General features: G+C 37.3%; 1 protein-coding gene across 5 annotated transcripts in view; it reads right to left on the minus strand.

Moving 5' to 3' along the window:
- LOC125246007 (NACHT, LRR and PYD domains-containing protein 12-like) overlaps window positions 1-25,204 on the minus strand; it is a 57,643-nt gene that overhangs the window by 16,666 nt on the left and 15,773 nt on the right. Inside the window, exons 1-7 of one of the 5 annotated variants that reach the window (XM_048156839.1) lie at window positions 23,204-23,661; window positions 21,004-21,059; window positions 14,523-14,612; window positions 14,313-14,447; window positions 13,203-13,250; window positions 6,630-8,409; window positions 1,831-2,004 (exon numbers count right to left, since the gene is read on the minus strand). In XM_048156839.1, the coding sequence (XP_048012796.1) occupies window positions 1,831-2,004; window positions 6,630-8,409; window positions 13,203-13,250; window positions 14,313-14,447; window positions 14,523-14,592 (2,207 nt within the window). In that variant the 5' untranslated portion in view covers window positions 14,593-14,612; window positions 21,004-21,059; window positions 23,204-23,661. Of the gene's footprint in view, window positions 1-1,830; window positions 2,005-6,629; window positions 8,410-13,202; window positions 13,251-14,312; window positions 14,448-14,522; window positions 14,613-21,003; window positions 21,982-23,203; window positions 23,662-25,204 lie in introns of those variants that run through there. The other 4 variants (XM_048156840.1, XM_048156844.1, XM_048156842.1 and 1 more) reach the window with 4 other exon arrangements.

Consider the following 25,204-nt stretch of genomic DNA (forward strand, 5'->3'; position numbering starts at 1 on the left):
AAGGTTTGTTTTCGATTTGACTTACATGATTTAAAACCTGACATCTTAACGTTTTTTTAGACATAAGTTTAACTTTTCTGTGATTAGTATTCACTAAGTTACAGTTCATTTTCTGAGAACTATCAGATTGGACTTTGTTCAGAGGGAGAGGAGAAATCACGCATCATGTTAGTTTTCTTTATTTTACAAAAAGCACAACATTGTGTTTTTACTCTGAGTGTATACAAATAAAAGAAGATATTCTATAGTTTCAATTGATATATTACTTATGTCTCTATGACAAAAAATGACGGAGTATTTTAAGTCTGTTTTGGTGCAATGTGAAAAAAAACCTGCAAAACGCGCCGGCGCGTTTTCAGACCTCAGAGTGTTAAAATGTCAGGGCATGTCAAAACATCTCCAAAGTCCAAAAAATGCCTCAGGGTCAATTCCTGAGATTTAAGTTATTAACTCATCTGTGCATTTGTGATCAACATTGCAGAAAATCATACATGAATGCAGCTGATCCAGTTCAACTCACTGACTCAATGATCCAATCACATGAGTTCTCAAGTTATCAACACACTGAATCTGTACTTCTAAAATGAGGCAAGAAATGGGAGTAATATGATCCTTGGAGACCAGCGTGCAGAGGATTTGACAGATTACATTTTTGTTATTTTGGTTTTGTTATTTGTATTATTTTGACTCGATTCTCAGTTTCACCATCATTATAGTTACACATTAGATTCTTCCCCCCCAACTCTTTACATTCACTTAAGACAGAGGTGGGGAACGTTGAGCCTGGAGGGCTATTGTCCTGCAAAGTGTAGCTCCAACCCTAATTAAACACACCTGAAGCTAATCAAGGTCTTCAGAGGGCTGTTTCAAAAAACAAGATTAGAAAACAAGCCATGCTTATTTTAGTTAGTCAGACTTATTGTCAGGGACTTCTGTTTCATAAAACAAACTTACATTAGTTCAAACTCAGTTACTCTGGCAACATATGCTGGGAAACTAGCCTGGTCCGGGGCAGGATAACTGTCAGGCTTAGCTGAGCTCCTCTAACACTGACCAATAGGAATGCAATGATATTACAGCTGACTCTCTCACATACAATTATTTGATTTTATTAACCACTATCAGTCCAATATATATATATATATATATATATATAGAGAGAGAGAGAGAGAGAGAGAGAGAGAGAGAGAAAGAGCTAAATAAAAAAGGTGTAAGTTTAAGGCAATTTTTTATGGAAAGGTAAGCATGTTGAACCAAAACATTTAAAGAGAAGTAATTTCTCAACAATTAAAAGTCTTATATAGCCCCTCATTATCAGACTTAATACTGACAAAAATGGAAGCACTTGGGAAAGAACTGTCAGGAGATTTATTCTTAGCACAAAAGAGGACAGTTGTACATGAGGATTACCAAATCAAGTGTGAAAATATAGCAAAAGTAACACAGAAATTCAAAATCAACAACCCACTGTAATAACCCACTTAAAGCACAACACAGACATAACATTGAACATTTCATTCATTAATACAGTTTATTTACTATAGTTGAATATATTTTTTAAATTGGTAATAAAATATGACAAAAATCACAGAGTTCAACTGTGTTGGAAATTAATCTTAATTATATCAGATAACAGTTAAGCCAAGTTGGCAAATAACACAAGTCAAAGTGTCTGAATAATTTGTGGTTCCAAATTTTGATCAATTTTACTGGTAGTCCACTGTATGAAGAATTTTTGGATATAATGTGTCACACACACAAAAATCTGCTAGTCATAGTCATATTTTTTAACATAGAAAATTAGTAATTGAGTAAATGTGAATGTCAAACCTCAGTAGGTTCAGATGACAGTGTAAACTCTTCAGTCCATCAGAAAGCAGCTTCACTCCTGAATCATTCAGCTGATTGCTGCTCAGGTCCAGCTCTGTCAGATGGGAGTTTGGTGATTTTATAACTGAAGATATAGTTTCACAGCATGATTCATCAAGACCACAGCTTTCAAGTCTGCCAAAATGAAATATAAGCAGTGTGAAATCAAAAGCAAGAAAACCCAGGATTTACCGGGGTTTACAATGACCCAGGGTTACCTATTTTACTATTGAAAAGCCCTATTTTGTGGGTTTATATTAATTTTGTTGCTTACTTTTTATTTGTTCATTTTGTTGCTTTTTGTTCATTTTGTTGCTTGTTTAGTTCCTTTTTTGATCTCTATGACATTGCAGTGGTTTATTTTTCATGTTCTATTTGTACAGTTGTACAGTTTCGTTTTTTTGCACATTGAAATATATATTCCTATGTTCTGCATCACTGTATTGTTTGTTTCCTTTTTCTGTTTAGAAGATAACTGAGCCATTAAAAATAGTTAACTGACAACTATTAAACATATTAAACAAGTACCTGAATTAATCATGGAATGCAGTAGGAATATGTTTTAATAAAATATTTATTAACACACTGAGTAATTATTACTATATGAATACATTTAGTATAAATAGTATAATAGTGTAATATAAATGGACATTTAAGGTGTAAGATTTTCTTTTTCCCGAAAATACTAGTTAAAGTTATCACATTAGACTGACACTTTGTGACTTTGCTCACACAGGGAATAACTACTTCTCAATTTTTTTTGATCATTTTCACCTTGTCACACTTGTGGTGTGAAAGGAAAAAGTAAATCCTTGTTTATTTGCATTATTTTGGAGATGCATGTAAACATTTGTCGAGTTAAAATTTGAAATGTCTCACGAGTTCGAAGGGAGTCATCATTTTTAGTAGAAGGAGAAAGAGTGAATAGATGTTTTGTCTGTAGGTGTTGTTTTTAAATGCACTTGCTTTAAATTGAGAGAGTAGCCAACAAGTTTAAGATTTAAATATGGCATCCGTTGAAGAATTTGTTAAAGCTCCATCAGAAGACGTGTTGAATTTGTTTGTGAAGCAACATTTTAAAATTGGTGATGTAGATAAACAAATAAAGAAAAATAAATTTCCTTCTATTGTGAGAAATTGGTTGATTGAAAACAAACATTTCCACATAGAAAAAACACAAGATTGAGAGAAATCCAGTGTATATTTTTTCAGGTTTATCTTTTGAACAGAGAAAAGAAATTTTGCAAATGCAACAGAATCATGATAAAGAATTGGTCAAGGAAACTAAGCGATATGATTGAAAAATTAAGAACAGATAACTTACTCAAAAAATTAAATATGCACAAAAACAATTAGAAGCTGAAAAATCAGCATGCGAGTTTGAGCTGTAAGCGGAGCATTTGAAATTGGTAAAGGACAGTAAACTATCTCCAGAGCATGGTGAGAGAAATTTTAATTTGTCTGGTGGTTTTGACTGGGACAGTTATTTAAGATTGATCTCTAAATTTAACGAACATGACTCTGATATGATTTTTTTCTTTGTTTGAGACCATAGCTGAAGAGGGAAATTGGCCAAATGCTGTCCAAATTATTATGCTCCAAACTGTGATTACAGGCAAAGCACAGGAGGCATATGCCGTGCTTCCGATGGAGGACAGGAGAGATTATGATAAGGTAAAAGTGACAATCCTAAAAGCTTATACAAGTTAGTTCCTGAGGCATACCGCCAGCATTTTAGAAACTGGAGGAAAGGTGACCGCGAAACATTTTCTGAGGTGGTAAGAGAACATGTTTTGCACTTTGATCATTGGTGTATTGCTTCCGATATTGATAATTTTGAGAAGTTACATGACCTAATTATTTTAGAACAATTTAAGAACATTGTGCCTGACTATATGGCTACATATATAAATGAAAAGATGCCACATGATGCGATTAAAGCTGCAGTCTTAGCAGATAATTACATTTTGACACATAAAACTGATTGATCACTGATCAGGGCGTCACCAGGTAATTTCAGTGAAAACAGAGTTGCATCAAGGAAATTTGAACCAACTTTTTCTTCAAAATTTGAGAAAAATGGTCGTGGGAAACCTGACCGAGATTTAGTATTGCAATAGGTTGTTTGCAATCACATGGTTCTGGTGACACGCGAAATACTGGTGGAGGGCAAGCAGTGAAAATTAGAATGGAAGAGATGGAGTAAAGTCAATAAAAAGTCAATAAAAATTAAAACAGAGATTCTAATTTTTGGACCAAAAACTTCTTCACGTAATAACCTAGAATACTGTCTAACACTTGATGGCTGCTCTGTTAAGTCTTCGTCGTCAGCTAGGAACCTGGGTGTGCTCTTTGATACCAATCTTTCATTTGAAGGCCATGTTTCTAGCATCTGTAAAACCACATTCTTCCATCTTAAAAATATATCTAAACTACAACATATGCTCTCAATGAAAAATGCAGAACAGTTAGTTCATGCGTTCATGACCTCAAGGCTAGATTACTGTAACGCTCTACTGGGTGGTTGTTCCTCCCGCTTGATAAATAAACTACAGCTCATACAAAATGCAGCAGCAAGAGTTCTTAGCCCAGTTCTGTCAACACTGCATTGGCTTCCTGTTAAACATCGTATAGATTTTAAAATCTTGCTAATTACTTACAAAGCACTAAATGGTTTAGCTCCCCAGTACCTGAGCAAGCACTTAAAGCATTATAGTCCTTCACGTCTATTGCAATCTCAAAATTCAGGCCAGTTGATAATACCTAGAATATCAAAATCAACCGCAGGTGGTAGATCCTTCTCCTATTTGGCACCTAAACTCTGGAACAACCTTCCTAGCATTGTTCGGGAAGCAGACACACTCTGTCATTTTAATCTAGACTAAAAACGCATCTCTTTAACCTGGCATACACATAACACATTATCAATTTATATTTTCACATCCGTTGAAGGATGGTTAGACTGCATAAATTAGGTCAGCCGGAACCGGGAACACTTCCTCTAACACCAGATGTACTCGTTATACAGAAGAAGAATGGCATCTATGCTAATATTAGTCTTTCTGTTTATCCCGAGGTTTACCGTAGTCAACCGGATCTGGGTCGTATCCAGGTAAGATCAAGGACTTGAGCCTTGACGTGACCACAACGCAGCCCTGAAGTATCAGCAGAGATTGAGGGTGCGTTCACACTTGTAGTTTGGATCGTTTGGTTCATTTGGTCTGGACCAAAGAAGAAAAAAAAGACATTTAGTCCTGGTCCGATTAGCGTTCAGATTGGCAATTTTATCACCGAACCAAAAGATATCAAACCTTAAGGCATAAGAATACATTCACAACGTGATAGGTCTGATTTTATGGCGTATTGCCTATTTTGAGACGGAACTTACCGAACATCCAAAACAATGCTGTGTGCTGAGGTAAATGCGCTCGTTGTGTGTGTGTAGCCTGCATGTGATGGTATTTTGGCCAGCTGGGAACTCGTGAAGAGCTTATAAAATGTGTAAAGTAGTCAAAACAGTGGCAGGAATCACTCCGTCACACACACAAATTATCTGCTGCGTGGAGACGCGTGTGTGATGCCTGTGATGGGCAAACTCTCGACTATGACTAGAAAAACTGACATGCGTGAGGATTCTGTCCATTTTAGGGTCTCGTCTTCCTGTTTTTGGTTCGTTTACATGTCTTTGGTCCGTGTTGCGTTCATATATATTTCGAACCGCACCAGAGTTCGTTTGCAAGCGAACCGAGACCCATCTTTTCAGCGGTCTTGGTCCACTTGTTTGGTGCACACCAGGGTTCAGATGGCAGCGTTCACATATGTTCAAATGAACCGCACTAACCGAGCAATCGCACCAGGGTTCGTTTTAATCGAACCAAACATGACAAGTGTGAACGCACCCTGAGTCAACTAGATCATCCACTGTGAAGGTCTCATCAACATGACAACCAGTGGCACAGTTCCTCAACAAACCGTCCATACCGGCATGATGAATACGATCCTCAACTGGACACAACCACAACGCAGCCCTGAAGTATCAGCAGAGATCGAGTCAACTAGATCATCCACTGTGAAGGCCTCATCGACACTACAGCCAGTGGCACAGTTCCTCAACAAACCGTCCATACCGGCGTGATGAATACAATCCTCAACTGGATTGAACTGGAATAAATACTTTGAATGTTGTGATCCCATCGGACTTATGATAGCTACCTGAATCATAATAAAGCACTGTTCGCCAGAGGAGAACTGGCCCCCTGACTAAGCCTGGTTTCTCCCAAGGTTTTCTCCATTCTTAACACCTGTTTGCCACCTGATGTCACCTGTTGGAGTTTGGGTTCCTTGCCGCTGTCACTTTTGGCTTGCTTAATTGGGGACACTTGACATTAGATATTCAACAGTGTTTTGATCTGCCTGCATTGACACCATTGCATGTGAACTGAACTAAGCTGGATGATGACATCACTGTTTACTCCAGTGCTGATATAGATAAATTAACTAAATTAATAACTATTGTTTCTTAAATTGGAATGAATCAATACTGATTTTACTTAAGATGGATACTGACACCATTTTCTTTAAGAGCTGCTGTGCAGCCAAAATGATATACCAGTTATCACTGTAAAGCTGCTTTGACACAATCTGCATTGTAAAAAGCGCTATATAAATAAAGGTGACTTGACTTGACTTACCCAGTATTTTTACATTTAGTAATATACATTAAATCCTTTAATTAAACAGTAATCAGTGAAATTACTCACAGGGCTTTTCTGCAGCATCTCACAGCTGGAACGAGTCTCTTGTAGTCTATCTGTGATGACGTGAACCTCTTTGGGTTGAACTCATCCAGCACCTTCTCTGACATCAGCAGTATGTAGGTCAGCACTGTGCACATTGAAGAAGAGAGTTCTCTTCCTGGATGTTCACCTGAACTGAGGTATCTTTGGATTTCCTCATATATTGAATGATCCTTCAGCTCAAGTAAGCAGTAGAATAGGTTGACTGAAGCTTCGTCTGAGGTAGAGTACCATTCTAGTACTTGTTTAATGTATTTAGTTGTTTGTGCGATGCTCTCTGTGGTGTCTTCAGTGTGTAAGATCAGGCCTTGGAGCAGGTTTTGACTGGATCCCAGTGAAATTCCCATTAGAAACCGCAGAAACAGGTCCATATGTCCTCTCTCACTCTTCATGGCTTTATCAACAGCCTTCTCTAGTAGCTCCTGCAGTGTGATATTTTCTTTAGGTCCATCAAAGAAAAACTGAAGCTCCTGCATGTTCTTGTTCAGGTAACAGAGGAACACATGCACTGCAGCGAGGAACTCGTGAACACTCAGATGCACAAAGCAGAAGACCTTTTCTTCATGAAGTCCATCTTCCTTGTAGATCTCAGCGATCATTCCTGTGAACTCGGTGTATCCACTCACATTAATACCACATGCTTTCAGATCTTCCTCACAGAACTCAATGTTTTCCTTCTTCAGCTGTTCAAATGCTAGCTTGGCTAACTTCAAAATCATTTCTCTGTTTGAGTCTAAGAGCTTTTTACGTTGTCTTTCTTCTTGTTCATCATACTTTTGGTTCTTTATTTTCATTTGTATCAGCAGGAAGTGAATGTACATTTCAGTGAGTGTTGTGCTGATGTTCTCAGTGTTGTTCTTAAGAATATTCTGAAGTACTGTGGCTGTGATCCAGCAGAACACAGGAATGTGGCACATAATGTAGAGACTACGAGATGTCTTAATGTGTGAGATGATTCTGGAGGCCTGAGTCTCATCCGTGATTCTCTTTCTGAAGTACTCCTCCTTCTGTTGGTCAGCAAATCCTTGCACCTCTGTGAACAAACCCACATACCGAGGAGGGATCTGATTGGCTGCTGCTGGTCGTGAGGTCACCCAGATGAGAGCTGATGGAAGCAGCTTCCCTTTGACCAGACTTGTGAACAGCACATCTACAGATGATCTTTCCTCAACATTGTTCAATGTTCCACTGTTAAACTTCAAATCCAGGCGAGACTCATCAAGTCCATCAAATATAAATGCAAGTTTACATTCCTTATATAACTTTGATTTCTCCAGATCTTTCAGTTCAGGATAAAATTTTAGCAGAAATTCATGGAGATTGAACATCTCATCTTTAATGCTGTTAATCTCTCGGAATGGAAGCAGGAACACACAGTGTATATCCTGATTGGCTTTTTCTTGTGCCCAGTCCAGGATGAACTTTTGCACAGAGACAGTTTTTCCAACGCCAGCGACTCCCTTGGTCAGCACAATCTTTTCTTCATTTTTTCCTCTAAGTAATGTAAATATATCATTGCATTTGATTGGTTTGTCCTGTGTTTTTTTGTTCAGGTAAGCATCATCAATCTTCAGAATCTCACGCTCCTGATTGACACCTTCCATATCTCCCTCTGTGATGAACAGTTCTGTGTAAACATCCTTAAGATGTGCTTCATTTTCTTTTTTGTACTCAAAAATACGTTCTGCTTTCCTCATCATGTTGGTTTTGTGAGTTCCCAAGATATGTTTCAGAATAAAATTATCTGTTATAAAAGATTGGTGGAAGTAAATAAAACATAGTAGAAAGCAAATACATATTTCATTTAAGAAAAAAAAGCTTTCACATTAGCATGATCTGATCAGATCATCTGATCTTCCATTTAATTCACTACATTTTGATAAATATATTACACTCATCGAAGGGAATACCCTTAAGCATTCAAATGAGAACTGTCATCCAGGCATATATACTTGATTATATTAATGCCTAATTTGTAAACTCAGTACAGAGGATGGGGTTAAAGCAGTGTTTCTCAAACTTTTTCTGCCATTCCCCACTTTGAGCCCACCTGTCCCCAATCGCCCCAACAAAATGAAAATAAACTAGACTTTAAGTTTAACTGTTTAAATATATTAACATTTACTTTATTAACATCACATTTTAAAAAAATAACATCAAATAACAGCATTAAAAAAGTGCAACTGTATTATTGTCACGGAATGCACAGACACAAAATTATAAGATCCACGTGCAGTTTAATGATGTAAGTCCAGGGAATAAACAGTCCACAAAAACAGAAACCAGAAACAAAGTGCACAAAACAGTAAACAACGAACCACAAACACAGGCAAAAAACACTGAAACTAAATAGACAGAACTAATGAGCAAACACAAAACACCTGAGTGCAATGACATGAGGCTGATAAGTCCAAGGGGTGAATTATGGGAAATGAAGTGAAAACTGGTGACGTAGCCCGTGCTGGAGTGCCCTCTGGTAGCCAACCAGGGTACTCCAACAGGATATCGTGACATTACCCCCTCCCTACGGAGCGGATACCAGACGCTCCACTTAAAACAAAACAAAACTCAGGAGGGAGGTGGATAGGAGGAGGATCAGGGGGAGGGATGGCGGGCCAGATCCAGCGTGCTCCCCCGAAGGCCAGGGCGGTGCTGGAGGAACCAACCAGGCGGGCACTGGCAGGTCTGGAGTCCTAGCTGTTTGCCAGGGCGGCGCTGGAGGAACTGACCAAGCAAATTTCAATGGTTCAGACGGCCTGGGCAGTAGCAGCAGAACATAAGGCCTGGATGGCGGCGGCAGAGCAGAAGATCTGGGCAGCGACGGCAAGACCGATCGAGGGTGCTCCGTGGCCATATCGAAAAGAGCGAGCAGCTCTGGGACGGCAGCGGCCTCGGGCTGCTCAGGAACGACAGCAGGCTCAGACTGCTCAGGTGGCGTCGGCAGGGCAAGGCGCTTCGGTGGCGGCGGCAGGACAGAAGGCTTGGATGGCAGCGGCGGCAGGGCTGACCAAGGGCACTCCGTGGCCGTGTCAGGGAGAGCGGGTAGCTCGATCACGGCCTCCACGGCCGTATCAGGGAGAGCGGGCAGCTCGATCACGGCCTCCGTGACCGTATCAGAGAGAGCGGGCAGCTCGGTGATGGCCTCCGTGGCCGTATCAGGGAGAGTGGGCAGCTCGGTGATGGCCTCCGTGGCCGTATCAGGGAGAGCGGGCTACTCCGGGACAGCAGCGGGCTCGGGCTGCTCCAGAACGGCAGCGGGCTCTGGAGTGAACTCACTGGCTAAGGTAAACTCACTAACTAGAGCGGGCTCTGGAGTGGACTCACTGGCTGGAGCGGGCTCTGGAGTGGACTCACTGGCTGGAGCGGGCTCTGGAGTGGACTCACTGGCTGGAGCGGACTCACTGACCGGAGCGGCCTCCGGGCCCTGACGTCCGAAGGAAACCTTCTTCCTTCTCCTCCTCCTCGCTTTACCGGGGTGAAGCTGAGGCTCAGTGCCCACCTCCCCGGTGACTTCAGAGACGGATTCATGGTCAGGGGCATGCACACTGCCTGGTTGACTAGGTGAGGCCCAATCTACCCGGTGGCGAAGATAGGCGGCGAATCTCCAGAAATCCAAGTCCTGTAGCCCCTCCATCTCACACCGAGGTAGAGGATCGTCAATGCAGCCATTAAAGATATCCTTCAGCGCCGCATCGTTGTACCTCAGCCCCACCGCCATCGTCCAAAAGACCTTGGCAAAGCATCCTACTTCTTCTCCCTCCTGGCGTAACGCCATCACTGCCCCAAGCAGAGTCACACGCTCCCTGCATGTGCCTGACAAAATAGTCCTCATGCTGCTGGATCTTAATTGGTGGTTCGTTCTGTCACGGAATGCACAGACACGAAATGATAAGATCCACGTGCAGTTTAATGATGTAAGTCCAGGGAATAAACAGTCCACAAAAACAGAAACCAGAAACAAAGTGCACGAAACAGTAAACAACGAACCACAAACACAGGCAAAAAACACTGAAACTAAATAGACAGAACTAATGAGCAAACATAAAACACCTGAGTGCAATGACATGAGGCTGATAAGTCCAAGGGGTGAATTATGGGAAATGAAGTGAAAACTGGTGACGTAGTCCGTGCTGGTACTCCAACAGGATATCGTGACAATTATCACTTTGCATTATAATTTATCAGCGGCGTAATGTAATGAAGTAATAATACTTTGTTACAGTACTTGAGTTTTTAGATTTCTGTCAACTTTACTTTTACTCCACTACATTTCCTAAATAAAATGTATAATTTTACTCCGATACATTGTCCCAAAGCATTTTCGTTACTTACTACAAAATAAAGTCTGAAGAACACAGACTGCAAGCAAGCATGTGCAAACAAGTGCTCGCACAACCGCACTTGATTTAAATTTCCAGGTTGCATTCGTTGCTGGAGCGGCTGAGAAGAGTGCGCTGAGTGAGCTTACTTGCACAACTTCTGTGCAAAGTCCAGGAGGATGAGGAGCAGGTACTTCTAGTTGCGCCCTATTGGCCCAACTGGACCTGGTTCCCCGAACTGATGCTGCTCACGACAGCCCCTCCCTGGCCCATTACTCTGAGGATGGACCTTCAGACTCAGAGATGGGGCACCCGCATACGGACCTCTGGAATCTCCATGTCTTGTCCCTGGATGGGACTCAGAGGTGAGATGAGACCCCAGTGAGTGGTAGACACCATCACTTCTGCTAGAGCTCCTTTGACAAGGAACCTCTATGCTCTGAAGTGGAACCTGTTAGTCGAGTGGTGTTCTTCTCATTGAGAAAACCCCCAAATTTGCCAGATTGGGTCAGTACTTTCCTTTCTGCAGGACAGGTTGGAGCAAAGGCTGTCTCCCTCCACCTTTAAGGTGTATGCTGCCGCTATTGATGCACATCATGACGCAGTTGATGATAAGTCTTTGGGGAAACATGACCTGATCATAAGGTTCCTGAGGGGGCAGAGGAGACAGGTGAATCTGCCTCATCCTCCCTTTATACCCTCTTGGGACTTGTCCCTTGTGCTTACAGCTCTTCAGGGACCACCATTCAAACCTTTGAAATCAGTTAAAAGCTCTGTCACTTAAGATAGTTCTCCTGGTTGCACTGGCCTCCAACAAGAGGGTAGTGGACCTGCATTATTTTTCAGTCAACGAATTTAGCCCAGGTGACACTCACATTATCTTGAGACCCCAGCCCGGATATGTGCCCAAGGTTCCTCCCACTCTCTTTAGAGATCAGGTGGTGAACCTGCAAGTGCTGCCCTCGGAGGAGCACTTGCCCTTTGCTCTGTTCTGTCCACGCATTGCGCCTGTACATGGACAGAACATGAAGCTTTAGGACCTCAGATCAGCTCTTCATCTGTTACGGAGACCAGCAGAAGGCAAAGGCTGTCTCCAAACAGAGGATGGCCCACTGGATAGTGGACGCCATCGTCTTGGCGCATCAATCCCAGGGTGTGCCTTGCCCGCTCGGGTTGAGAGCTCAGTCCACTATAGAAGTTGCTTCTTCCTGGGTGCTGGCACATGGCTGGGCAACACCTAACACGTTCGCTAGATTGTATAGCCTCTGTGTGGAACCGGTTGCTTCCCGCATGCTCGCCCCTAGTGGTCAGTAATGCCTGAAGTCCCTGTACATCTCGGTTACGTATGTAACCCCCGTTCCTTGAAGGAGAGAACGCAGATTGTACATCCCGTCGCCACAGATCCTGTGCCACTGCTGAGCGTGGGCCATGTGCTCATCTTCTCAGCGAAAAACAGAGTGTGAGTGCACTCGGTTCCGCATTTTTACCCACTCGCGGGGAAGGGTCATATGACGCAAAGCTCAGATGCCAATGTGCATCGACTCATTTAGTTTACACTCTAAGGTGATTGGGCTCTCATGTGATATCCAGATTTGTCGGTTCACTTCTGACGTATGTCTCCTGAAGGTGAATGAGGGTTACATATGTAACTGAGGCGTTCTTGTATGTAAGGAGTATTTGGCTGTTGAAAAGGTCAGGGGTGCTGTCTGGTTAGTAGCTGTCTGGTGATACAGTACATCACCTCTCACAGTTAACCTCTGTTCTAATATTAAAAATGCCCCCAACCTGCATGGCAGCATTCAAATGTAAAAAGTCATAAGTAATCTTATACTAACTCTGATTTATCAAGTGAAAATTGTGAAAAACATAGTTTTATAAATCAACCCTTCATAGACTTTACCTTTTGTGTGCACACAGGCATTTAGGATGAAACAGATTTTCTGTACGTTAGGCCCCTGGACTGGTGTAAAATACATCAAATAAATCACTTTAAAAAGGCTAGCTCACACTGCACAGACTGATGCTGAGCAATCACCAGATTAACATTCCTGCTTAAATATTCCACAACCTGACAAAGGTGAATGTTCAGTCGGTGAAAACAAACAGACCAACACTAACAGGAAAAAAATGACAAAACCTGGCATTCATGTCTATTGGTGTTGGATAACATCTGTCTGTGCAGTGTGATTTAAGAGAATACTACTGTTAAAGACGGCACCTTGCTCTTCTTTGTGTTTCTCCACTGTCTCTGTGATATTTTGTGGCTCTGTGTGGAGAGACAAAAGGAGGGAAGTAAAAAAATATATAATTTTTTTTTTAGATACACAAAAGAAAATAGGGTGATCATACATGCCATTTTTCCCAGACACGTCCTGGCCAGGATTTCTAAATTCGATATCGGTCAGAAGGCGATTTCAGAAAGCGATTTCTATGTGGAGGTCTGTGCATGCCACTGTTCCTACTGACAGTCCTCATGCAATGCATTAAAATGTTGTCGTATTTGCAATGCTTTGATCTCTGTAGATCCCACCTTCTCACAAGCCATGATTGGTCGATTATGTATAATGCACGCTATTGGTCAAATTACTTTTCAGTCATTACCTTCAGCAAGTATGAAAACAAAGCCAAAGCTGGGACATTTTAGGCAACTTAGAAATCCTGGCCAGGACGTGTCCAGGAAAAATGGCGCGTATGTTCTCCCTAGCTAAAGCATGTGTGCCTTTGAACAATATGAACTTAAAATAAACTAACAGATTTACAAGCCTCTTACAGCCCTTCCTTTTATTCTATTCCTGAGTGTGATATACTGTTAGTCACCATTGACTTCCCTTATGTTCAATCACCATAGAGAATATATGAGTAAAGAAATGTCACATATCATCTTTTTTATTTTCCATAACTGCTTTGTATTACTTAAAAATCAACTCATTAAATGTTTCTTTTCCTCTTATTTCTAGCCACCTTGTTCCTGTCTTTCTTTGTTTAAGGTTATATTCAATATTTGTAATTTCCGATTGTGATATATTTCCTTTTATGGTTTTATCTTTGTCCGCCCTCTGGACAAGGTGGGGTGTCACTTTTTTTTCTATGTAAAGTATAAATTGTGTAAACTACTCAATAAATATTAAAAATTTGTGACATGACTATATTAATTCTTTTCACACTGAGAGTGACTGAAAAGCAATTATACTTGATTTAAGAGTAAGAGAAATCTAATTCTTACATGAACTTTAATAGGAAAAGACACAACCACTGAGCATTATTTCACTGATCAAGCTATTAAATGTCTGCTAATGTGTCTCAGTGAGCACAGCTGTAGTGATAGTACCGTTTCCTGCAGTGTTATAGTTGAAGATCACTGATGTGATGGTGTTTCCAGTGAGTACAGGAGCATTTACAGTTGCTCCCGTCTGAGCATTCAGATCAACACTGACTCCAGTGTGAGCGCTGCTGCTCATCTTGACTGGAATAGAGACAGAGATTAATGACATTTCCTAAATGACAACTTTAACATTACTGATATTCTTTTCTTCGTTACCTTTCTTGTATTCAGGCTCGTCTTCTTCCAGCTCATCTCGTGTGTCACAATGCGGATCAACAGATGCCATCGTCCTTCACTGACTCACTGCTGTTGGACATGAAGAAAAAGGTTTAGAATTGCTCCACTGTTACCAGACACTTTCCAAAAACAAATAAGGCACAATTTGAAAATGAACAAGTAAATTAAATAAAAGTGGATATTATAAAAAATAAATTACGGGTTATTAAATGTCTCTGTATGGATGTATTATCTTATGTACTATTTTAAAAGAGGCAAATAATATTAGGTCTCATTTACTCTCATGCACAAGGATTCCTTTCATCACTCTCATCAAACATGATCTCTACAAACATTCTCTCACCTGAGAGAAGGCCAAGTGTGCCATTCTCAAAACCAGTTTAATACCCAATAAGGTAACACTTTAGTATAGGGAACACATATTAACTATTAACTATGACTTTCCCCTCAATAATTTACTGCTTATTAATAGTTAGTAAGTTAATTGCTAGGTTTAGGTATTAGGTATGATTCAGAATGTAGAATAAGGTCATGCAGAATAAGGCATTAATACGTGCTTAATAAGCACTAATAAACAGCTAATAATCTAGTAATATGCATAAAAAGAAACTATTTAAAATACCCTAAAATAAAGTGTTACCCAACAAACACACCAAGATTGCAGACTTCTGATTAAACAGCTGTACATAAATGGTCTTTATGCAGAGGACTAGGGCTGGGTATTGACACAATTTTCACAATTCATGATTCAATTACTATTCACATGCTTTCGATTGATTATGATTACGATTACGATTTTGATTCAATATCGATTATTTTGGATGTAGTATTTCAGTTATAGTACATGGCAAATTTTCTAGAGGAAAAAAATCTCTCAACTAATGCTGTAAACTACACATGAGAGTCAGCTGGTACTACTATAATAATAATAATGAAGGTTAAATTTACTTATTTATATACAAACACTTAAATCACACTCAATGATGTTTTTTTTTTTTTTTTTCCCAAAATATTTTTTATTAAGATTTTCTTCATGTAAATACAATCACAATCTTGTTAATAAAAATTTGTCCATGTGAACATAATGACTGCGTTACATGAATTTAAACCCATTAAAAGGCAAGAAATAAGCAAGAAAGAACTAACATAGTGAACAACGCTTCTCTCTTCAACATAGGTCATTAATCATAGAAAATAAAGAACATAATATAACATATAATCTTATCTCAAAGTGTATATTCTTCCATTTTTATTTAAAGTAAAATTTAAACTTAAGCTTAAATTGTGGAACTACCAGTTTCCTTGTCTCAAAAGTCCAAAAAATCATCTGTCAAATCTAAGTCCTTAATAAAGTCTATGAAAGGTCCCCAAATCCTATCGAATAAATGTTGTTTAGATTTCCTAATGTATGTTATTCTCTCTAGAGGGAGGCTGGACATCATCTGCTTTAACCACTGGGTGGCGCTGGGTCTGTTCACATTCTTCCAAGACAAAGCTATACATTTCTTTGCAGACAACAAACTTATATTTATAAAAGTACATTCAGTTTTGCTATAATTATGTTTGTCTGGGTATAAAGCTAATAAAAATAATTTTGGGTCCAAAACTATCTGTTTGGAAGTAATTTTTTCAATTAAAGTTTTTACCTCCTCCCAGAAGATTTTTATTTGCCTGCATTCCCACATGCAATGTATTAGAGTCCCTTTAGATCCACACTTTATGCATACATCCGGTATATTATTATTATATTTATTTAGTTGTACAGGTGTAATATATACGCGCATTAGCCATTTATATTGTAGCATTCTAAGACGGCTATTTATAGATATGGTATGGGTTTTAACACAAGCCCTTTCCCACTCCTGCTCTCCAAGCGATAATGACAGGTCCACATTCCATGACATAAGTTTATCCCTCGAATTCTCTGCTACAGTGGAGATCAATAGATTATAAAAATCAGAAATAATGCCTTTTCTCAATTTATTTTTAACCATCAACTGTTCAAGCGATGTAAGGGGAGGTTTACTTAGATTATTATGATTTACTTTCACAAAACTTCTCAACTGGAGGTATTTAAAATAGTGTTTTTTATCAAGTTTAAATTTGGATTGTAACTCTTCAAAGGACATAAATATATCAGACTCTGATGGATACAGGTCATTAATTGTTTTAAGTCCTGCCGATGCCCATCGTTTGAAAGTTGCATCTGCCCTTCCTGGTACAAAGAGCTGGTTGCCCCATATTGGGCTAAATTGTGACAAAATGTTTGATTCTTTGAACGACTTACTTACATCATGCCAGACTTTAATCATATTTTTAAGTATTGGATTCCTAGTTTGTTTCCGTAGGTTTTTTGCCCTGTCAGAATACATGAATAATGGGAGAGATCATTTTAAATCATGAGACTCCATTTCGACCCAATGTGGATTGTTTTTGCTTGAAAAGTAAAAGATGATAGTCCTTAACTGTGTGGCCCAATAGTAGAATTTGAAGTTGGGACATTTTAGCCCTCCACCATCGAATGGTAAATAGAGTAAGGAAAGACGAATCCTAGGCCTCCCATTATTCCATATAAAGCCCACAGTAATTTTTTTCAACCATATAAAAAATTCAGGAGGTGGCGGCAGTGGAACATTTTGAAAAAGATAAAGTAACTTTGGCAGTACATTCATTTTTAGAATATTAACTCTTCCCATTATGGATATAGGCATGGATGTCCATCTGTTAATTGAATCATTTATTGTTTTCATTAGATTCTCATAATTAGTTTTAACAACCTGATTCAATACTGGAAAAATCTGGACACCTAAATAGGTAAAATCTTCCACTACCTTAAATTTAGTAATCTCACAAATAGGATTGTTTCTTTCAGCTACATTTAATAAGAGAATGGAGAATTTAGTATTGTTTACTTTATAACCTGATATTTTCCCAAACTCCTGAATTACTTTCACCACCGCCAGGATTGACGTCTTGAGATTTGTCAAAAATAAGATGACATCATCCGCAAACAGAGAGATTCTGTGTTCCGTGGGTCCCACTGTAATTCCCGAAATTTGTGGATGGACGCGAATGGCTGTTGCCAAAGGCTCTATTGCTAGCATAAATAGCAAGGGAGAAAGTGGACATCCCTGCCTACAACCCTTTTTAATTTTAATTGGCTCTGAAAATAACTTGTTTGACATGATTTCCGCAGTCGGGTTGTTATAGAGCATTTTGACCCATTTAATAAAGTTAGTTCCACATCCAAACCTTTCCAGAACATGAAAAAGATAGGGCCATTCGACCTTATCAAAGGCCTTTTCTGCGTCCAACGATAGGAGCGCAGTATCTTGGGTATTTTGCTTAGACCAAATAACATTCAAAACCCTTCTTACGTTATGATAACCTTGTCTTCCAATTATAAACCCATTCTGATCCCTATTTATTATGTCCGGCAGGATTTTTTTGAAGCCTTATTGCTAATAACATTTACAAATTTTAACATTTACAATTTACAAATGATCTTAAGATCAGAATTAAGTAAACTGATAGGTCTTAAGTTTTCGCATTTATCAGGGGGTTTACCAGGCTTTGGCAGCAAAGTAATTAGGGCATGATTCATGGAAGATGGAAGTTCGCTTTTTTCAAATGCCTCTGTAAACATATCTAATAGAGGTATTTTTTATAAAGATCAATAGGAATACCATCTGGTCCTGCTTGCTTACCAGAACTCATTCCATCAATTGCCCGTGATATTTCAACCTTATTTATTCCTATATTTAAATTAACCCTCGAATCATCTGAGATAACTGGGATATTTAGCGCATTCAAAAAAATTTTAAGTCGTTACCATCGTGATTTCCTTTGGAATCATATAACTTGTTGTATTATATCAAGAAAATGCAATTACCCTGCCTCCTTGTTAAGGTTTTGGATCTCTGTTGCTACACATTCGGCCAATGTATTAAATATTAGGCATTTCTTACAATATTATTGTTATTTATATTTGTTTGTTTCTAAGAAATGCATTATACTGAATGGCCAGAGATATACAGTTATTGTTAGATATGTGTGTGTGGCTGTTTACGAGAGGGAGGAGCAGAGCTGGACTGCAGCACACAGAAGTGTGTGTGGTTCTATGTGTGTGTGCTCAAGGACACAGAACTGTGGTTCTACTCCTAAAACCTTATAAGGACATCAGCCATCTTGGCTGAGTTTACTGGAGTCCAAGGACACAAAAGCCAGACAGTTTGCACCTGCGAGGCCTTGAGAAGTGTCTGGAAACTTTGGGAAAGTTACAACGTATGTCAATCAAGAAGATAATGTAACGTCTGTGATAAACAACACGAGTATAAAAGACGGATGAGTTGATTGCCTCTTCGGATACTGATACGTCAGTACCCCCGACGCCTAGAAGCCCAGAGCTGAGGACAAGAAACCCCAAGCTGAAGATGGGAAGCCCAGAGCTGACTACACCTTTGACTCGAGATTGATTACTGTATTTTATACCTTTAATGATTAAGTTTTATTTGCCTTTACATTTTTGTTTATTATAAAAGAAAAGTAACCAATTAAAAGAAATTTAATTGATTACAAAAGCTGCCTACCTTGATTATATATTTACTTATAGCTTGATTTATAGTGTTTTAAGACTTTGAACAAGAACATACCACAGAGGAGTCTTCTGACCAAATTGTAAGTAATTTAAAATGCTTATAATTTAGGCCAGACTCGATTTACTTTACCTAACCTGAGAATAATAAATAATAAGGTTAAAAGGTGTTAAGATCAAAATTCACACCGCAAAACATGGCGCCCAACGTGGGGCATTGATCCATCGACCCCTGGCCACGGTCGATCGAGCAATGCTTTCCCATTCACTTCCGCACTCGTGCACTTGAGTTTTAGATGTAAAAACTTGGAAAGCTATGAATCACCAGGTAACCTGTAAGACCCAAAAATGTAAATAATCAAGTGGGATTATTTATAGACGACCCAGAAAGGGTTGAACGTGCGTAGAACAGATAACTTTACGAGCCAGGGAGCCGTAAAGGTTAAGAAAGCTGTAGGAGAGACAGAAAGTCTCACATAGCTAGCCTTAAAGAATGAAAGGCAGAGACGGGCTAAAGATATGACCTGTTAGTGAAGGACGCTTCGCTTATGGCAGGGAGAGCCCAGCGAAAATCCAGCAATGCGTTTAACAATGAGAAAGAAAAATTAGCCTTTCGAGCAGACACACCGGTTCTAGAAATGGAAAGTGGCTCCTGTGACAGACCAAAATTTTTTAAACTTAAAGACTGAGGTAGGTCTAGCAGCAATGCAAGAAGAAAAAGTGGAAACGGGGAAAATGTGTACCTGTGATAAAATTACAGTATAAAGCTACTAGAACAGGAAAATGTGATAGATACTGTTGATACATAAAGCTAAAGAAAATGTTTTACATTCTTATAGGTGTGGTAGATTTCCAAAAAGAATACTATTTAAACCACCAGACCTGGATTTATCAAATAGTTGTTAAAATAGTTATAAATAAATGGATGAAATTCACCTAACATAGTCAGAGGACAGTTTTATGAAGTGGATATAGGCATGCTAAAATTAGGACTTTTTAATCTGTAACAATATGTGTTGAGAAAATAATCTTAAGTGACATGGTAATTTAAGAAAAAGTGAATTGAAAATATGATAATTGTTCCCGGAACAGTCGGGATGATTTTAGAGTAAAATAGGTGTACAGGTTAAAGAGTCTGTGAGCAGAAGCTCGGACTCAAACATGTAACAGCGGTGTACGTAAGATTGTCTCTCACACTGCACTGTCTGAGGAGCGAGAAGAGCTCATAGTTCAGAACGCTTAATGCTTAAAGACTGGAAAACAATAGTTGTTGTTATAACTGAAGAGAGGCACTGACTACAAAATAAGTCAGGTAATTTTTCTTTTAATAGAAAGTTAAATAAAGTTTAAAAGGAGTAACAATACTGTAGTATTGAAAGAATGTATTAAAAAATTCCAGACAATGAGGATAATGGAAGATATATTGCTAACAATAAACTTGTTAAATAACAAAGCAAAGTAGTAGGGAAAAAAATAAATAAATAATAATAATAATAAAAAATCTAGGATGAGAAAAGATGATGTTATAGGACCCTCTCAGTCATCCGCACTTCAGTATGAGAAGCCTGCGATAGGGAAAGATTTACAACAGAGTCAGGGTGAGACAGAGCCAGAGGAGTTAGAGCTCGTATTCAGAGCTTGAATTTGACTCTGATACCACTGACAGTGAAAGCAGATAATCTGATATATTATATTAAAAGACGTTAGACTACTGTAACAGTTGACATAAAAGTAACACTTTAAATATTGAATGATTAGCCTGAGGTTAAAGATGGAATATAAATATTCAGATATAGTGAGAAATGATGTAGGATACTTAAGAAAAGAGGGGCAAAAAAAGTTGTGCCTTACAGAAATTTGACTTACGGACAGATAAAGTCAGCTCGGTGTTCACCCTTAACCGTATTGCTCAAACCGAGGGTCTAAAATGGGAAACAGATTTTTTAATGCACTAGTTACAATAAGTGGAAAAGTAACTAAAGTTTTAGAGCTAGTAATATTGTCATTAAAAAAAAAAAAAAAAAAAAAAAGGATTCTAAAAAGAGTTAGAGAGAGTAAGATGCCAGCAAGAATATCAAAAGCCAAGAGAGTGAGAGAATTTCAGAGTCCAGATAAAGAGTTGGAAAAAGACCAGAGTAACAGTGGGATTTTGGTGATTCCAGTCTGGATTTTAACCCTTGGAGTTCAATGACGAACAGAATAGTGTACAACAAAGAATATTGGAATTAAAATTGTAAATATAACTGTGGTTAGTTATATTTTAATTGTCAGTAAATTAGTTAAGTTAAAGGGAAAGGACATTATAATTATATGGTGCTTATGCGGACAGGAGAAAAATGCCCCTGCAAGACAGACCTGTATCAACTGAAGTTTAATTAAAGTAATGAAATTAAAATAATAAATTAAACAGGTTATTACTGAGAGATATTAATGGATAAAAGAAAAAGTGATATTGAGATAAGTAATAACTAAATTTTCAAATTACATTTATATAGACATATAAACTGGCTGTTGAAAAATACCAGAAAAATAAAGGGCAATAAATTGAAAGAAAGAAAAAATGAAGCTTAGCACTATCTTAGTTTGTAACATGATAATACAATTTAGAGAAAGTTAATAAAAGTTAAGAAAAGGATTTAAAAACCAAATCAACAGAAGACTACTCTAAAAATAAATAAATAAATATCATTAGTAGATTTGTTGGACAATATAGTGATAGGGGAAAGGCTACAAAACATGCTGTATAGCTTAACATATTGCAAATCTAAGGTCACTTTAGTCCTTATTAAAAAGGAAATAATGACTATACAGCAGGGGAAAAAATGCTAATATGATAGAGTAACTTAAAACTTAAAAAGTGATTTGAGAAAAAAAAAAAAAAAAGATTGAGAGTAGAAAACTGAAGCAACTTCAGAATGATTGACTAGAAAAGCCTAGAAAAGTTTAGAAAAAGGAGAGATTGAGACTCAAATACCACAGGTTTTCTACAGGAAAACTTTGCTACCAGGTAAGAAAGAATATGATTTTTATTTTGCTAAAATAAAATATTGAATTACTGTTATTACAGGTTATACAATTTATTAGCAGTAAGAAATTGTAAGAGATTTAGTGATTAAAACAAGTAAAGAAGAAAAAGAAAAAAGTTATAATTGGCAAAAGCATAATTAAAACCATAAAATCCACCTATACATGTGAAGTACTATGATTTTTTTTATACAAAAACTGTATTTTTAAAGTCAAAATTATATTGTAGAATTATTAAAGAGGTTAAGGAACCTGTTACTAATGGTTAAATTCAAACAGAGTCATTTAAGGTATAGTGACTAAGTCAAGTTTAATGCTTTAAGCTGAAGGAAAAAGCCATGATAGAAAAACAGAATAAGAGATGGAAAAGTGATCTTAAATAAATTTAGATTACAATGTTAGGTCTATACATAAGACATTTAGGAAAAGAAAAAAATTGTTTTACTTAAACAATAATTATATTAATATTATTAGATTAAAAGCTATTTTAATTTGTGAGCTATTTTTTAATGGTAGAAGGTATTAAAATGAATTAAATGTCCATCCTTCCAGCCTCTAAATTTAGCCAAGAAAACACTCTGGATGGATGGTACTTGAAATGTGTATTTAATCAATTGATTTTGAAGTCTTTTATAAAGAAAATAAAATGTTTAAAAGCTATAGAGGTAGTACTCAAATTGCTTAGGAAGTAAAGTTTGAGGATACATATAAAAATGATGATTAATGATTTAAAAAAAAAACATTATTAATGATTGATGTGGTTGAGTTTTAAGCATTTTGGATTTTGACAAATACACAGTTTGTAAAATATTACAAAATATATATAAATTATATAGTTTAATGGGTTACATTATATTAGGATAGTCGAATGGCAAAGCCTATTCACACTTAAAAGAGGATGATTAAACTAGACAGAATTAAGCAAAAGAAGTGTTAGTGTGATTAAAGGAGATTTTCTAATGTATACATTAAACAATAAAACATTAGACAATAGATTTGAATATTAGTACAATAGGATATCAATAATAGAAAAAAGACATACCTGTTTGAAAAGAAACTGGCAATAGAGAAAATCCATTATGCTTGATTGTTTTTGTTAATAAAAAGTTAGCAGTTCTTTGTAAAAGATATTCCAAGCTGAAAAGTTGGGACCAAAGTCAGCAGCTCATATGACGAAGATTTAAAAAGTGCCTCAAATACAAAAATGGCAAAGGAAGAAAAATTAATAAATGGTAATAAAAAGAAAATAGATTTCTTATGTTGTAACAGCTGTCAGTGACAAAAAGTTAGAAAAAGGAAAAGAAAAAAAAGAGATTTGTTTAAAAAGTATAATTGTTTGTAAAAAAATATGTGCACTGAAGATTTAATTTTGAAGCAGGAGAAACAAGCCGAGATAAGAGAGTCAGTTCCAGGCACAGCCCAGAACGCAGAGTTCACGGGAGTGTCAAGGTCACTCTGAAAAATTAGGAATGAGAATTTTACCAGACATCCCAGCAAAAGTGTAAAACTATTTTTAATGGAAAAAAAAAAAAATAGATTATGCCGAATTAAATAAATTGGACTGATTCCTGATTTAGTTAAAATGTAGAAAAGTTGTGAGGACTTAACCTTTTTACCCAACCAGACAATTCTAAAGAAAACACAGTAATATCTGTGGCAATAATAAAGCTCATAAAAGATTTATGAACAAGTTTGACACCTAAGTGAAAATTTGATTGAAGTTTGACAGATAACAAGATATTCCTAAATGAGGACAGACATATTTAGAAATAGGATTACAATATTAAAAGGTATTAAAAGATATAACTGAACTATAAAGGTTAAAGATATAACTGAAGTATAAAGTAAGAGTATGTGTATATATATGAGAGTATAATAACAATATATGACAGAGTGAATCAAATATGGAGGTTATAGATAACAAGGAAAAATATATTTAAATCATTAATTAAGTGGGTTACATAATGGATTTTTAGACTGACAGTCACTGGGGTTGCATGAATGCACTCTCAGTGCTGGGTTGCACCAGGAAAGGAATTTGTTGTAAAATCTGTGCCAAACTGATATAAGGATGATCCACTGATGCAGCCAGAAGAAACAGAGAGAGATAGAGAAAGAAAGAATGGATCACCAGAATGAAATTTGAAAATTTGCAAACATAACAAAAGCATTTGTCATTTTAAATTCAGAAGAGATAGTGACTGCTTTTGTTCTGACCACAAAACAGTTATTTTAGGAAAATAAAGAGAAAGTTTGAATATTGATTAACTGAAATAATTTAATTCAAGTATTAAGATATGCACCAGAAGGATAGAAATGCTAAAAAGCTGTAGCAAACTGATAAAAGTTGCATGCAAGATGAAATGAATGAAATTAATGTTTTTAATTTTGCAGCTATTATTTAGCAAATATAAATTACAAATTGCTTAATGCAAAGTGAGGTAAAAACTATCTGAATAAAGTAACCATTTAAAAAATTGAAAAGAATTATAAAAGTTTGGATAGTTGACAAAACTATTGGATTATTAGAACATTTCCTCTGATATAAAGGGAATTTGTTTATTGCTATGAAAAAACAATGTGATAGAAGATATTTAACAATAAAATTATGAATACTATAATTTTAGTAAAGATAACTAGTCAGAAAGATATTAGGACTAAGAATAATTTAATCATAAAATGAAATGCATATTGTCAACGAACATCGAAAAAAAAAATGTTTTTTTTTTTAGAAAGAGACAGGTAGGTTAATAACACCTGTAAAACTAATTCACTAAATAAATAACATGCACAAATGTGTTGAGAAGGTATTCGAATATACAGTATTTACTGTGATGATTCAGTTAAAAATACAACCAGGGTTCAGAGAGGAACTAAAGGTTAACCCTCTGGAGTCTGAGGCTGATTTGGGGCCTGGAGAAGTTTTGACATGCTCTGACATTTGTGCTTTTTTCACTTGTTCATAAACATATAAATGACAAAAGTGTCATTACACTGTATTCAGCACAAACTAGGCTACAATAATATGTGAGGAACATGTATG

This window comes from Megalobrama amblycephala, linkage group LG14 (genome assembly GCF_018812025.1).
Source record: "Megalobrama amblycephala isolate DHTTF-2021 linkage group LG14, ASM1881202v1, whole genome shotgun sequence".
In the NCBI taxonomy this organism is placed as follows: Eukaryota; Metazoa; Chordata; class Actinopteri; order Cypriniformes; family Xenocyprididae; genus Megalobrama; species Megalobrama amblycephala.